The 16,971-nt window shown below is 41.0% G+C and overlaps 1 protein-coding gene across 1 annotated transcript in view; it reads right to left on the bottom strand.

Annotated features, from left to right (window-relative positions):
• LOC131068487 (probable cadmium/zinc-transporting ATPase HMA1, chloroplastic) overlaps positions 1–16,971 on the bottom strand; it is a 158,063-nt gene that overhangs the window by 107,903 nt on the left and 33,189 nt on the right. Inside the window, exon 7 of the mRNA XM_058003671.2 lies at positions 4,694–4,938. Coding sequence (XP_057859654.2) covers positions 4,694–4,938 — 245 coding nt within the window. The remainder of the gene's footprint in view (positions 1–4,693; positions 4,939–16,971) is intronic.

Genomic DNA, 16,971 nt, shown 5'->3' with positions numbered 1-16,971 from the left:
AGGAAGGAAACCCTTGGGTTCTTTTGGATTGGACGAAAACCCAATTCCATCTATTGGTGGATTTATTTCAGAATTCACATTGTGCTTCAATGATCAGTTTGAGGAGTTATTTGGGCTTCAAGAGCTTATTGCAGGTATTTGGCATTGAGAAGGAGCTGGAAATATCATTTATTTGCAGGTCTACAGCTGCTGGGGTTTGGAGAACATAAAAAGGGAAAATTGTGGGCCAATCTTATTATGAAAGAAGCATTTATTGAAGAATTGGGGGAATGAATTTATGGTCATGAAGCTCCAGCTAACTGCCCGTCTTGGAGTTTGCTGGGAGGTAATGAGTCTGTGTTGAATGCTACAGTGGTCATGAACAGTGCTGCAGCTACAGTATTTGATTTTTAAATATGAAACCGTTCCCTTTCTGCTGTTTGGTTGTGGACAAAATAAATTTGAAGTTTAAGGAGGCAACTTGAAGGCTAATATTGAGCTCTGGCTGTGCGTAGTTTCATATATTTTCAGTCTCAGTTCTAGTTGCTGATTCACAAAGCAAAGACTTCTGAATTTAAAAGACTTCCAGTTTGCTGTTATGGTCTATGTGCAGATTTAAACAAGTGTAAGAAGGTCAGAATTGAGTTTAATTACTCTTATTGCATTTATCAATTTTATTGAGTATCGTGTAATGATTGAAGCAAGCATTTACAATCAGATTAGTACTGGAGATTCTGATCTTATTTATCAGCATTTGTGACACTGGAAACATTAATGAAACATTGTCCAAAATGTTTTGTGAATATTATCTCATGAATAACTGAAAGAGATCTGTTTAAACTTTATATAGAAAACCAACATTGTCTTGCAAGCAAACTGTTTGACAGAATGTCTTGGTAGTTGATTAGAAAAAAAGCTTCATTTATTTTTAAGGGAAATTGGGTTAGAACAGGGCTGGTTATTACAATTGCACATTTTCCAATTTCTTCTACTTCAAGGATGAAGAGTCTAAGACGAAATGCAGGGTGACAAGTGATGCTCCAAACCCACTAGCAAACTTATTCAATCTACTATAGAAATGAGGCAGGTGATGCCATTGGCAAAGTCTTTCTTGCCCATAGTATTCCATTCCATGTGGCTCACTCTCCTTGTTATGAGGAAGTTGTGGCAAAGATAGTAAAAGCAGGACCATCATATGTGCCACCAAGGGAGACTAAATCGAGAACCACAATCTTGGATAAGAAATATTCCTAAATTAATATTTTAATGGAGAATATGAAGGAATCCTAGGTCACAAGTGGATACAGCATAGTCATGGATGGGTGGACAGACATTAGGCATCATCCACTCATCAATATCATGGTTACATGTAAAGAGAGCCCTTATTTTTCTTCGGGTTGTTGATTGTTCAAAGTAGTTAAATGTAGAATTACACATGTTTTGGATAGCAGTTTGTGTTGTAGGTGTTCAAGGCAGCCATGAGAGCTGTAAAATGAATGGAAAAATCAGAGTTCAAAATAGGAGTGAAGCCAAGAAGGTACAAAAGCATAAAAATTTAAAGACATGAAGGCAGGAGGTGCCTAGAAACCCTTGAAAAAATTCTGGATTTTGTTACTTGTTGAAATCTTCAACATATATAATTGTTCTTGAGGAATTTTGTTGTGTGAATGTACATATGAAGATTGTAATAAAGATATGTTTCAGATTTTTTTTGCAATACATATGTTAATGTGGGTTGGATGATATGTTAAGGCTAGAAGATAGGGTAGTTTGACAAGACGTCGATTTTGTTGACATCAAATGATTATGGTGCCAATAAACCAGATCTTCAAAGATTAGCCCTTCGCATTTTGTGTCAACCTGATAGTGCATCTTGTTGTGAATACACTTGGAGTTTGTTTTGAGGCCATTCACACAAAGAAGTAGAATAACTAACTCTAAAATGCCTCAATGACCTTGTCTTTGTACAATAAAACCTTTCGTTTTGCACAAGAAAGGTCGAGGACAAATCAAAGGAGGTCATCGATTTCGATGAAACTGATCCTTATAATGATTGGGTAGGGAGAAGAGCCCCCATTGTTTATTGAAGATGAGATTCTTGATTTTAAGAGGCATGCAATGGAGGATGTGGCTGCAGCAAAAGTAGCTAACGGATTGTCAGTGGATAACATTGATGAGGTGGAGGAGTCATTGCCATCTACTAGCACAGCCTTCTCTGTCTAGCAAGGAGCCATGGTAGAGTGCAAGGATTAGAACCTCTCCCCAGGTTTACTGTAATGTCCCCTAATGGGACCCTCTTATATTCTGTCCTAGAATTACAATTTTAGTACATAGAGAGAACAATAGAAGGACATTTATGTCAAATAAAACTTGGTCTGGAACCTACACTGTCATTATGTTATATTACATTATCAATATTGCTATGTTAATAAGTGACTGAGTTAAAATGTTGTATTTCATATATAGTGATAACAGTTATTATTTTATATTAGCAACACCCTTTTGCCTGACCGTATCCTTGCCTTCCTATTCCTTCCTTGTTATATTTGTTTGATTAATAAGTACTGTGACTAATATTTACTATGTTATATATATAGGATTAATTATAACAACAGTGTAGTGCTATTAATCAGTATGCAGAAATATATGTATATAAGTACCACGCTTATTATATTATGCACAGAACTCATACCAGACTGTAACAACCAGTTGAACTGCTGATACTAATATCTTACCATTATAAGATCTAAATCCCTCCCTATTCCATCCGCTGGGTTCTGTCTTCTTATATCTCCTTATCGGGCCGGAGGGATGTTTTCTATTGTTGTTTCTTGGATTTGTATTAAATTATAATTTAGTTTTCAACTTTTAGGTAATAGAACCTTTGGACAAGGTTTTGCATTTGGTCAATGAGGATAACAAGCCAATGGGTTATCATACGAGGCCATGGATAGGACCAACAAGGTGATTTTGCATTATTATGGTGGAAACAAGAGGAAATATAAAATCATTTATGTATTATTGATCATAAATAAACAAACCAACTCTATTGCTGAAATATGTCATGGCATACTACCTAAATCGTAAATAATAATTTTTCTAATAACTTTAAGGCTGATAAGCAAGTCATGGCAAATCGAACTACATGCATAGAGAGATGACACTCAACAAAGACCTTAAAGACATAACTCTAGATGAGTTGGAGGTCTACAGCAGTGCAAAGGGGAGACTCATTTCTTCACATTTACAGACTCGATGGAGGGAAAACCAATAGCTAGTGAAAAAGAATTAGCCTTTTATTCACAAACTTGTTTGACAAATACAATTTAGTTCTTACCTTAATAATAAAATTTGAACCTTTACTTAGTACTTATGATTTTATAAATGCTTTACTTGTAGATTTGTGGTGGGAGATTTTTGATGTTGGAACCCAAATCAACAAAGTCTAGCTACTTGTGTTTTTTCACAATCCTATAGTGCTTCACAATTAGGGCCTATATGACAGCATTCACACCAAGAAAAGAAATAGGTTGATCCAAAAGCACTTCAATGACCTTGTCTTTGTTCAATACAAACTTCAACTTCAAACCAAAATGGTGGAGGCTCCTTCACATGATGTCATTGATTTTGATGACATCAATCCATATTCAAATTGGACTCTCCAAGATGTAGTTATAACGTTCACTACCAAAGATCTTGATAAATTGGAGAGACAAGCAGTAGCAATGGAGGCACTGCAGTAAGGCATTCTTTAGAAATCATTCACTCTTCATAAAAACTCAGATTTATCTTCCAATTTGAGGCTAGATAGTACTAGCATTAGGAGGGGGAAGCGAAATCTGTAGATAATATTTAGTTGAAATTAAAATTTAAATCATACAATGTTTAAAAATTTGAAAATATGAAATTTGAGTGTGTTCAAGGATCATGTGTACTATATCATTATGAGATGTAAGCTTTGAATTATGACAAATTGTTAATCAAAATAGACTTGTGTGAGCTCTATAATTTAAGTATTTTTAAGCCAATTTTTCGCCTAGTCCAAGCCAAAAATTTTGGGCTGCCAAGTCCATATCAAAATTTTGGACTGTCAAGTTTTTGTTGAGTCCAAGTTTTCGAACTATGCATGGAACAATCATTAAAGATTTATTACCATCATACAAATATGTTACAAGTCATTGAGTTTTATGCAACTGCAAAATATATATCACATTCAGATTCATCACTGAGTGTTAATGAACAATTTTCACATGGGATAACCATCTTAATTGCCACATTCTTTTACTTTCACCAAACAGGATTCTTCATGAATCAATCAGAACACAAAATATGAAATATACAGAACAAAACACACCCTAACAGGAACATAAGCCATCCCAGAAAGTAGCTGGGTGACAGATCAAGTCAGGAATTACTCGACAGAAAATGATATGGTTACTCAATAATGGATAGCATTAAAACGTTTGTGAATGTTTAAATGTATTTTTATGATATGGCCCACCATTTGTTACAGATGACAAACAGTCTGAGAAATGTCGGTTTCTCAAGAGAAAAGTTTTAGAACATCGTGACCCCCAACTATTCCATTTTTTATGACATAAACTAATAATTAAATTTCTCATAAGGAATAGTTCATACAGCTTTGGCTTAATCATACAATGTACATGACTACACCCAGAGCAACCATACAAAAAACTAGGTTTGAGAACTCTACCTTGCAATAGGATGTGTTGTTCCCTTTTCCATAGCAGCTGCTACTGCAAGTGCTTCTTGTTCACAGCTTGGAATGCAGCAAGCATTACCATTGTTGCTCTTCTGGTTAGATAGACTGTGTCCATGGATTGGTTCAATTGCCTTACAAACAAGTTCCCCGGTGGTTAAAGTCCCAGTTTTGTCAAATGCAATAGTATCACAAGATGCAAGAGCATCCAATACATGTCCACCTTTTAACAAAATACCCTGCAAATCAAATTTCATCTGGAAAGTTAATGTCAAACCTATGATAATTACTTTTGAAACTGTGAACTACAAACAAATCAAAAGCAAAGCACATAAGGAAATGACCAATTAATATACATAAACTAGAAATTTGCATTCTTTCAGTCATTACATCATACCCATCGTTTGTGACAGGCATCCTTATCAGGAAAATCCAAAAAGATCTACTTTTTGTTTTTGAAAAAAAGAACTTCACTGTTTTATATAACTTGCCCTAACAGCACTTTTCATATCAATACAATGACCATCCAATTGAAATAAGAGAGATGTACACTGGATAAAAATTTCGATTCATGTGCCTATCCTAAGACTCGGAACTTTTCTGGAGTTTAATTTCCATCCTTGGATGTTAAAATCACTAACCCTCCTACTATTATACCAAATGTTAAGACTTTGAATTGTCTTAACAGTAGTATGCAGACAGCTACTTAGAAAGGGATTTTAATAATTATCATGAGGGGCTCTAAGTAATGATTATGTGCATAGCATATGATGGGATTCAGGCTACTAGTATTAAGCGTAACCGTTAGTTGGAAATACCAGGAAACTCTTATGGCAATGCATTGTAATGGTATGCATGATGGAAGATATTGAAATATTGAGATATCAAACTTACGTAGTTGATATTTAATATGCTGTTTGGAAGAGCAATATCATAAATGAGAAAGTAAATAAAATTGTCTAATCAACATCTTATTACATCAGGGAACATACTGAGTTACTCTAGCTACCTAGTGCTGTGCGTATCGCACACCCATCCCCGTCATTGACAGGGGACCCCCTCTCATTCTGCCCTCGCGAGGGAGTGATTCATTCCGTAGTTCGAAGCCATCTTGACCCTGCAAATCCGGAGTCATAGGGCAAGTTCATTTTGCCATTGCGTCTGTCATCAAACACTTCATTTAGCCCAAAACTTAAAGTCTTCCAAATCTCGCGAAATCTACCTCCCTTGGCCGAAAATCGTAAGGCTTGAAAAACGGCTCAATAAGCTGAAAAGGCGGAATAAGTAAAAGCGTTTAAAATGAAACTTTGCAAAATGGACAAAATGGCCAAAAATGGATATCGCGGTGGAGGGAAGGCGTTTTAACTTTCCGACATTTTCAAAACCCCCTTCCAACCCGAAAATGCGAAAATGAGAACGTTGAACTTAAAAACTTTTCATACACCCCTCTTGGCCGAAGATCACGAAATAAATCGCGTGATAGGTGTTATTTTGCAAAAGGCCTCTCCAGGCCGAAAAACGCGAAAAGGGGAGAATGATTGACTTTTTTTAAAAAAAATTAAAAATGCCTCCCCTGCCAAAAATATGAAGTATCGTGTGATGAAATAAGACAAAACTTTTCAAAAGGCTTCCTAAGCCCAAAATCGCGGAGGGGGAAGAAAGTTAGTGAAAAGCGTTGAACTTCAAACTTTTTGAATACCCTCCTCAGGCTGAAAATCACTAGAGGCTAAAATCACGAAGTTCAAATCATGGCCTCATAGCCCGAAAATAAAGAGACTCTAATAAGTTTTAAAACTCGCAAAATGCTAAGAGCCCGAAAATTGAGTGGGCAAACATCGTGGTTTTAAATAAAATTTGAATTTCACTCGTTGAATCCGAAATTGCCTGAAGGGAGGTTAAAACTTAAAAGGTATATCTTGCAAAACCTCCAGTATTCTCGAAATTCCAGGACTTAGGTGATTAAAGGTAAAATCACACGAAATTTCACAAGGATGGCGTTAAAATGAAAAGCCAAAAACTCTCATTTTGGTTCAGAGGGCCGAACTTTGCAAGGTAAAAGGAGAAAGTATTTTAAAGGCGTTCGCAATTTGGCTAAAGAGTTGAGTTTTGCCAAGGGATCAACCAAGTGACAACTCGCGCATTTTAATCCTAAAGCCCTAATGAATTCAAAAGAAGTGGCCTTAACTCAAAACGAAATCTCTCAACTTGCCTAAAGGTCCCGATTTCCCAAAGAAGAAAGCGAGAACATTCAAAGATACATCTCACAAAGAGCTTCTTGGGCCAGACATTAAAATTTAATATTTGTTAAATTAATTTTAATTTTTCAAATTGATTTAGTAAAGTGAGATTAATTATTGGCAGGTCGCAGGACGTCATCGCAGAGAACCAGGAGAAAAGCCTGAAGTGCAAATCGAAGAAGGATCGCAATTAAAGCTAGGCGCTGAAAGCTGAAGAAGAAGATGTAGGAACGCATTGCAGGAGTGCGAGATCTGAACCGAGCGTTGGGAAGCGTGTCGTTGAACAAAGCTAAAGTCCACCACTAGGACCAAAGACCAAAGAACACTCTGAATGCATCGATCATGCGTTCTCAAGAAAAGTGCACAGCTGAAAGATATTCCAGAAGTCCAGTTTCTGAAAATTGAAACTGTTTTATTGTAAAACTGCCTATGGGCCCCACTCAAGATATTTTGAAACAAAGGGGACACAGGTTAGTTATGTCCAACCACCGGATAGACTCAAATTGAATCCAGACAGTTGCAGGTAATTGAGATAGTGGTTGAATAGATGACTAAGAGTTTAATGGGCATTGGTTAAGGCTGCCAGCTTCTGGGAGGTAGATCAGGACCCTTGGATGCAATCCATCCTAGCCTCTAATTCATATTGTAAATTCTATAAAAGGCAGAGGCCTTTCTTTTGTAAAGGGGTTAGACAATTAGAGTTAGATAGTTAGATTTTTAAGTTAGAATAGATTAGAATTTAAGCATAGCATAGAGATGTTGCAGAAATTGTTGTAATGGCAGCTGAAGCAAATATATGAACATTGAAATATAGTGTTTGTTGTCTTTGTTTTATGTCTGTTTGCATGGGTTCTTTCAGCTGGTTAAATTTTAGAGTGCGGGGATTTTAATGGTGAAGTGCAGAGGGGTATTAGATGCATTTCTGGTTCATACCATTGGGGGTCTGCTGATTGTAGGTCACCGTGCATGGTTTGTCTGAACCCAAACTGTGCTTAGTTCAACTGCAGGTGTTCGTCTCCGGTCTGAAAATCCTTCATCCCTTGGAGCTTGCACCGTTCTTGTCTAGTTGTGAGGGTGTCTTTGGCAAAACAAGAACTGGTTTATCGAAATCTGGCTACCCGTTGCATCAGCTGTTATCATCCTTGTCCTTAGGCTTCCTAAACCCTTCTCTTTTTCTTTTATTTCGCAGTCCAAGAATCAGATACAGGCCAGCTTGTTGCAAAACGTAAGTCCCCTTGTGCTCCCAGTAAATCACATCAATCACTGAGTTATCCTGCAGTCAAGACCTAACAAACGAAACCTTGAGGTCATCCCCCATTGATCAATCTAAAACAACATTAGGGATTTCCTTATCTCAAGAGAGGATAGGATACTTAGCATTTCTATTTTGCGTTGGCCAGATGAAGTCGTAGTTCCGCGACTTTAGACACGTCAACACCTAGCATACACAAATATTTGAAACAGTGAAATTATTAACATAATTCTACAGAATCTCATCATCTCAAGTGATCCATTCATTTATCATAGACAAACTTTGCCTCTAGTGTTGCTATTTACAGCGGTTGTTATAATGGTGAAGTGTAGAGGGGTATTAGATGCATTTCTGGTTCATACCATTGGGGGTCTGTTGATTGTAGGTCACCGTGCATGGTTAGTCTGAACCCAAACTGTGCTTAATTCAATTGTAGGTGTTTGTCTCTGGTCTGAAAATCCTTCATCCCTTGGAGCTTGCATTGTTCTTGTCTAGTTGTGAGGGTGTCTCTGTTGGCGGCAATATTGTACACGGAAATTAAACTAGTTAATTAAGTTGTAATTGTGTTGGTTAGTTGGCAACCGAGGGGTGGCAGTTGCAGTGCGACGGTTGGCGCTCACACCCCCTCGGTATCTTTATATACTTCCGAATGTAACTTGTGAGGGGAGACACTTATGAATGGAATAACATATCTGATACTTGTCTGATATCTATGGCATTATTCTGCATTACGTACTTTATGCTTTAAGTATTCACCCAAGAGGGCAAACATTTGGCGTCGTTGCCTAGACGTACTCGGGAACGGAAAACGCGGATGGCGCACAGACAGGATGGGCCTACCCGTCGATGAGATGAACAATCGGCGAAGGGGAAATTGAACCCTATAATAATCCCAACACAATGTTGAGATAAATTGTGGCCGAAAGGAAAAATAATAAGTTTTTTTGTACATGGCGTGTGCTTGCTATGTACGGAAGTGATTTATGCCCAATATATTAAATAAAGATAGAAATAAAAAAGCAGAAACGAACGAGTGGGAGGCCGCGCAAAGACCCTTGATTCTGGAGCAGCGAGTAGAACGGAGACGGAGGCTGAGGCAACTTGCCGAAGGACGACCTACCGAAGGGTGGCCCGAGGGGAACCAAGGAGGTGTCACAGAGGGTGCAGAAGCTGACGGAAATTTCTACGTGTCACCAGAACACCTTAGGGTGCGGAGCCACGAAGAGTTTATGGAGGAAACAAGGTTAAGGAGAGATCTAGTCGAAGAGACTCGGGATCGGTTTAGAAACTTATTCCTTACACCACAAAGTGAGGATCACCAAAGGGAGCCAGGAGTGGGCGCGGGTGACAACGAAGGGGAGGATAACCGTACAGTAGGTGCCACACTCGGCAAGCAAAACACCGTACCTCCAGTCACCGACGCAGGACACACCATCGACACCGGAGGGAGCGGCGCAGGGGCCCAGACACAGCCTCAGCCACCTCCAGGAAGACGACCCCCATCGATGGGGAGTAAACAGAAACTGCCGAAGTTCAATGGCGACGGGAAGGAAGATCCCGTCCGCCATTGTTGAACATGCGAAACCATATGGTCAGCGAACGGTGTTACCGACCAAGACGAATGGGTAACACAATTCCCAACAACCTTGAGAGGAGTGGCCATAGACTAGTACTCAAATATGGACAAGGCCAAAGTCGGCACATGGCCCGACCTGAAGAAGGAGTTTGGGATAGAGTTCCGCCTCCTGAGAGATGACAACAAAATAGTCACTGAGATCTATGGAACGAAGCAGAACAAGAACGAGACTATCCGAGCCTATAGCCGACGGCTGAAGGAACTATTGGGAAAAATGGAGAGTCACCCAGCAAATGGGTTGAAAAAGCGATGGTTCGTGGAGGGACTAAAGCATTCCCTCTGAAAGAAGATGAAAATCGTTCCACCTACATCGTACGAAGACGCATACAATAGAGCGATGGATCTCGAGAGCGAGACCAAGACATCGAAGAAAAAGAAGAAGAAGAAGGATAGCTCGTCCGAGGAGGATGACTCGTCACAGGAAAGCAGCAGTGACAGCGAGGCTGGGAAACGAGTGCAAGCGCTCTAGAAAGACATGGAGTGAATGAGGAGGGAATTCAAAACAATGAGAAGCACCAGTCGGACCGAAGGGGACATATGGTGCACTGAGTGCAAAGAGGAGGGGCACACAAAGGGTACTTGCCCGAAGAAGGCATTCTGCGAAATTTGCCAAGTGATGGGACACTCCACCAAGGAGTGCCCATACAACATGAAAACCCGAAGTACGCAAATGAGCCAAGTGTTGTTCATGGAGCAGGCCACAACATCCGCACCAGCGGGTACGGCCCAGCAAACCAACACAACGGCATCATCTGGAGGTTACCGAGACAACAGACGCGGTGGCGGAAGGAATAGCAACAATAACAATAACGGAAGCCGTATCCAGTATGATGCCAAGGGCCGACCAATTATCCAATATAGGGCCTGTAATCAGTGGGGGCACTTCGCCCGTGATTACACGAAGGAAGCCACCCCTCAGCACCTCTGCCGATGGTGTGGGCCAGGCGACCATAAGGACGCAAATTACCCACAGGCAGGGGTTAATCTCCTCAACATTGAGAAGGTTGAGAAGACTGGTGAGAAAGAAGTACTGGCGATCACCCACGCCCAGACGAAAAAAACCACTTATCCCGACCCCCGTACGGAGAAGGAGAGATTACGGGAGGCAAAGGCCAATATTGAACGTGAGATGACAGCCGAACGACGGGACAACGAGGTGGCGAGTACATCATCCCATATAGAAGCGGAAAATAACATCATTGGGCAAGTACTGCAGATGGAAGTACCTATAAGGGTAAAGGACCTTCTAGAAACAATGCCACAGTTAAGAACCGCCATTTTTAGTTCCATACAAACCACTGCACAGGCACCTTTGCGTGCCACATGGGCGGAAGTTCCAGTCAGCCGAGGCTGCTGTAGTAGAGATGGGAATTCTCGGGGCTATCCTCAAAGACACCATCGTGGATGGAGGTTCGAGGGTGAATGTACTGCCAGAGGATACGTGGAAGAAGCTAGGGAAGCCAACACTATGGCCATCCACGTTCAACTTGGTAGGTGCAGACCAGCACGGCATCAAGCCACTCGGCACCCTGATGGCCCAGCCGGTCACCATCGGCACGCAACCTTTCATACTAGATTTTGTGGTAATCCCACTCAAGAAGAAGGGGTACAACGCCATCTTAGGCAGAGGGTGGCTGGTTACAGCAAAGGTGAACCACGACTGGAAAAAGAACACCCTTTCTATGGAGAAGGGGGGCAGAAGTACACCATTGATCTGAGGACCCAGGTTGTTGACGAGGAACTGACATCATCTTTGGAATCGGAGGGTGAAGGAAAAGGCTACTCGAGGGACAAAGGATGGGGCTGCAGGGAGCCCAATGACGAAGGGATTCTCAAACTAGGAGAGTGCTCCGAGGATGAGACAAGGTCATTGAACGGGCTCTTCCATTGGCAGATGGAGGATTATGAAATGTTCCAGAGCTACAGGCTCGAAGTGGAGGAACCAGAGCAAGTAACAGAGGAGGTGTACCTGCCGGAATACAAAGAGTATTGGAAGGGAGACGCTCCAAACCTCAATGACGTAGATAATCCCAAGATTATTGGCAACGATTGGAACCCTGTGTGGAAGGCCGCAGCTTTCAAAATCTTTATTATTCTTCTTTTTCTTATGTACGGGAAGGAGACCGTGGTCCCTGTAGAATTTGTGGTTCCAGGTCTTCGGATGGCCATTGAAAATAGACTTGCCACCAACGGATCCAAATTGAAACCCTACCACGCGAAGCGCACAGGGGACCCGAGAGGCCGGAAGGACACCCGAGAGGCCGGAGGGGGACCCGAGAGGCCGGAGGGGGACCCGAGAGGATGGAAGGGGACTCGAGAGGCCGGGCAGGCGACTTGAGAGGCATGGGACCAACGCGAGAGACTCTTGGGCGAGGAAAACCGAGAAGGATGAAGGGCGATCCCAGAGACAGGGGACCCGAGCCGACGACTCTCTAGACAACTAAATTGGGAAATTGATTTTTTTTATTTTTTTTTAAAAACATACGGTCGTACGAGTCTGTACGACAGTTGACAGTACGGCCGAGAAAAAAATACATTACAAGAAAAAAAAAAGAGAAAAAAAAAAAGGCAAAGGAAACCCACAGCCGTCATGCACGAAGAAAGACACGCAACCATAAACGCAACACCGCACAAACAAACACATAGCCGTACAGTGGAAGGGTGTTGACCGCACGGGAAGGTGGTCGTACGATTGGAGGTGTCAGTGTTGTTGTTGACCGTACAGGGTGACATCGGGGACATTACAAAGGAAAAAAAAAAAACGACAACGACCAGATTGGAAAATTATTCGATGACCTCTGGAACCAGGACACTGAAAATATTAGAGTGGAGAAGAAGGGTTTTGACATCATAAAATATCACAGAAATGATGTGCGCCATGGACTTTCGTATGGTTCTGAAGGTTGTAAATTGGTCTTGGCGGCGGGGGCGCTGCCCCCGAACCTCGCGGGGGGCGCTGCCCCAGACCCCGCGGGGGCACTACCCCTCGACCCCGCTGGGGGCATTGCCCCCAGACCCCCAGTTTATTTTTGAGCTACAGTACACTTGTTGGAGTTGGGCGAAGGGCATTAGAGATGTCACAGGAAGTGTTGTGGTTGTCCGTACTGTGAGAAAGAAGCCTGCAGCTAAGCATTGGCGGGGAAGCCATAAGCCGTAGAGGGAGACGGATTTGGAGGTTGCGAACAAACAAAGTTTGAGGGAAGGCATTGCAGGTCCACGCAATTGTATGACAGCAGAGAGTTATTCAGTTCAGTTAGCAGCCTTTGGGGAGTGTGATGGAGGATTTGAGGCGTCTCCTAGCCTTTGTGCCAGCGGGTTGTGGCCACCTCCAGGCAGGAATGGTACGCTTTGAGGAACTCGGAGTATGTCTCGGCTGGACGTGAAGTTGCCTTGGTGGATGCAAAGAGGGCTCGGGAGGAGCTGACCACCAGGTTGGAGGTAGTACTAGTGTGAGACATAGCTCAGCGTACCCAGGAGTTGGATGCCGAGAGGGCAACGTCGGTGGTTATCAAGGACAAATTGGCTAGGGAGACAGTGTCATTTGAGTAGCAGTTGGTGGAGGCTGAGACTGAAAAGCGTGGTTTGCAGAGAAGTTTGGTTAAGGCACAGGAGGACTTGGATGTCAAAAGAAGCAATAATGGTGAAATCCACACTTGAGCATCGGATGGTAGCAGAAAAGGGTTTTCAGGCGAGGACGTAGCAGATGTATAAGTTCCGGGCTCGACTGGCATTAGCAGTTCTGTTTAATGTCATCTCTATTTTGTATTAAGTCGTCCGAAGACGACTTCTTTTCTTTTGGGGGGGATGATGTTGGCAGCAATATTGTACATGGAAATAAAACTAGTTAATTAAGTTGTAATTGTGTTGGTTAGTTGGCAACCGAGGGGTGGCAGTTGCGGTGCGACAGTTAGTGCTCACACCCCCTCGGTATCTTTATATACTTCCGAATGTAACTTGTGAGGGGAGACACTTATGAATGGAATAACATATCTGATACTTGTCTGATATCTATGGCATTATTCTGCATTACGTACTTTATGCTTTAAGTATTCACCCGAGAGGGCAAACAGTCTCTGGCAAAACAAGAACTGGTTTATCGAAATCTGTCTACCCGTTGCATCAGTTATTATCATCCTTGTCCTTAGGCTTCCTGAACCCTTCTCTTTTTCTTTTATTTCGCAGTCCGAGAATCAGATACAGACCAGCTTGTTGCAAAACATAAGTCCCCTTGTGCTCCCAGCAAATCACATCAATCACTGAGTTATCCTGAAGTCAAGACCTGAGAACCGAAACCTTGAGGTCATATCAATCTAAAACAGCATTTAGGATCTTGAAGTCAAGACCTGACAACCGAAACCTTGAGGTCATATCAATCTAAAACAGCATTAAGGATTTCCTTATCTCAAGAGAGGATAGGATACTTAGCATTTCTATTCTGCGTTGGCCAGATGAAGTCGTAGTTCCGCGACTTTAGACACGTCAACACCTAGCATACACAAATATTTGAAACAGTGAAATTATTAACATAATTCTACAGAATCTCATCATCTCAAGTGATCCATTCATTTATCATAGACAAAATTTGCCTCTAGTGTTGCTATTTACAGCAGTTATTATTTCCAATGTTGCTATTTCTAGATGGAGTGTTGAAGGCCTATTTTTATGTTCTTGAATGTGAGTTTTTATTTATTCTTTCTTTAAATTAGTTTCTATTCTAAAGTTATTTCTTTCTTGTTTTTCAAGAGCTTTAGGCATTTGTTCTTTAAAACATTGTTTTTGGGATAAAATAATGATTATCCTAAATGCCAAAACTTGGGTGACTTGTATCCTACAAATTTGAGCACAAAACATTCTTAATGATAGTTGATGCTATGCTTGTGCTTGTGAAATATCATTGAATTTGTTATTCTTGTGTTCGTGATTTCTTTAATCAATTTGAAACTAAATAATAGCATCAGCTTTGTATTGACGTTGTTTGTTCATCTAAGTGGTAGCTTTGCATTCAACTTGGCTGTTTAGTTTTTGAAAATCATGTCATCCTACATTGAAGCTGTTCTTCCTTTCAGATCTCATTTGCACTACACTACTAGTCTCTATTTTAGCCAATAGGAAGGTGTTCTTGTTGTGTTTAGGTTATATGCTTCCATTTGTAAGATCTACAAAATCTCACTTGTGAAACAAGAGTTTTTTCTAGTCTTCTGCTCCTATCCAAGACAAAAAGATAGGCAGTTAGCTATTTCATTTATGGAAAACACCTTGAAGTAACATATGGTGTCAATAATTGTATACTTTCTCTATAGCTTACTGTTTAGGCCCCTAAACTAGTTTAGATCTCAAGGAGCTTCCCCTTATAATTTAAAGAGGGGTTTTACCTCACATACAAGTCCTGTTGAATTGTCTTGAAAATGATGAATTAAAATGCTAACAAGATGGACCACTTGCAGCAGCCAAATGACCCCATCACCTAAAAAATGTCTTGTATTGATCTGATCATGTGCATCATGACATGCATGAATTGAGACTATCTCATATGGGTTTGCCAAATTTGGGCTTGGGAGAAATAAAGAAACTCTTCCCTCAACATGCCAGTGAACAGGGCAGACAATCTCAAAGCCAGCCTCTGTATCAACCAAAGTTACAAGACCCGAATTCACCTCGGTCTCGGCTGTGAGTTTTAAGCAATCAGATATTAATTTTAAATAATCAGGTTATAACAGAACAGTAACAGCAATGAAAACACAAGACAAGACACACCAATACCCTGGGAAAACCTCCCTCTTGGAGGTGAAAAACCCAGCTACAAAGTACAATATGTATTATCTCAAATGTAGGCAATTTACAAGGCAAGTGTGCTTATCTCAGATTGCTGTTCAACCAGCAAGTTAGCAGATCTGAATTTCTCTTTATATGATAATGAAGATTGCAGCCCTTATCATCAGCATCAAATTCTTACAAGGCGAGTCTTCATCAACTTCGCAAGATGATCTTGATTGCATCACCTAACAGCCAGCCTTCACACAATGGATGAGAAGCAAGTTCGCACGAGAGAGAGAGAGAGAGAGAGATTGCCGAATATTGGAGAGCAGATTGCATGTGCTGTGATGAAGGTGATAATGACTTCATTTGCTGTTGGTTTTACATCCAACCTTTGGCGCTAATACCTCAAGTCGGCTTGCTTGTTTATTTATTTAAATTGGATTGTTATTTTACAAGTTACATTTTACTTGTCTCCATGTTACATATTTGGGTCCAGCCCAAAATTGCCTCCACGTTACATGTTTGGGTCCAGACCATTTATTTGCCTCCACGTTACATGTTTGGGTCCAGCCCAATAGTTCGAATTACATGAGAAATTATACATTTGTCTTTAACAATAATAAATTGCCATAGTCAGGTATCCGAACTAGCTATTATTTTCAACATCGGCAAGCTGATTTTGGACTCGGACTCGGACTCGTCACCCAGACTCAGCAAAACTCAGCAAAGATTCAGAAAATTGAAAAAACCAGGAAATTCAGAGACTTGAATAAATAAATCTTAAATGCACAAATCTGCTGAGAGTCTGCTAGCCTCGGTCAGACTTGGCCAGTCTACTGAGACTCTGCTAGCCTCAGTCAGACTCGACGAGTCCAAGTCTCGAGGCTCATAGACTCTGCAAGACTGCCTCTCCTCAGAAATCAGCAAGACTCAGTGATTCTGGCAGATTCTTGTAACACTGGTATCAACCTCTACTACCAAATTATTATCCATCGTCTTAGGAATCAGAGACCATTGACACTGACCTAGGCCAGTAGGCACCTCAAACTACAAATTAATTGATTCACCAAGTTGGTTCAACGGTTCAACCAGTCTTTGATCTACTGATTATCATCCCCTTGAGTCCCTACAATAGATTAAAACTCAAGTCAAAATGTAATAATCTATATTGCAACATTTAAGGTTGCAAACTTTGATGTTCTTACAGCCTACGGCTGATTTCTATAACCATCATCCATTCATTATGCACATATTCAATTGTTACTGAACTTGTGCTATACATGTTAGCAACTTCCAACAATCAAACATAAGCGAGTAAAAGAAAGCAACATCACATGAATAGGATAACACGTGTTTTACAATAGAGAAACCCCAGGGATGACAACTCTAG

Source organism: Cryptomeria japonica, chromosome 3 (assembly GCF_030272615.1).
Source record: "Cryptomeria japonica chromosome 3, Sugi_1.0, whole genome shotgun sequence".
Taxonomy (NCBI): Eukaryota; Viridiplantae; Streptophyta; class Pinopsida; order Cupressales; family Cupressaceae; genus Cryptomeria; species Cryptomeria japonica.
Note: the sequence above shows the minus strand (reverse complement) of the source record. Positions and strands in the feature narration are given on the sequence as shown.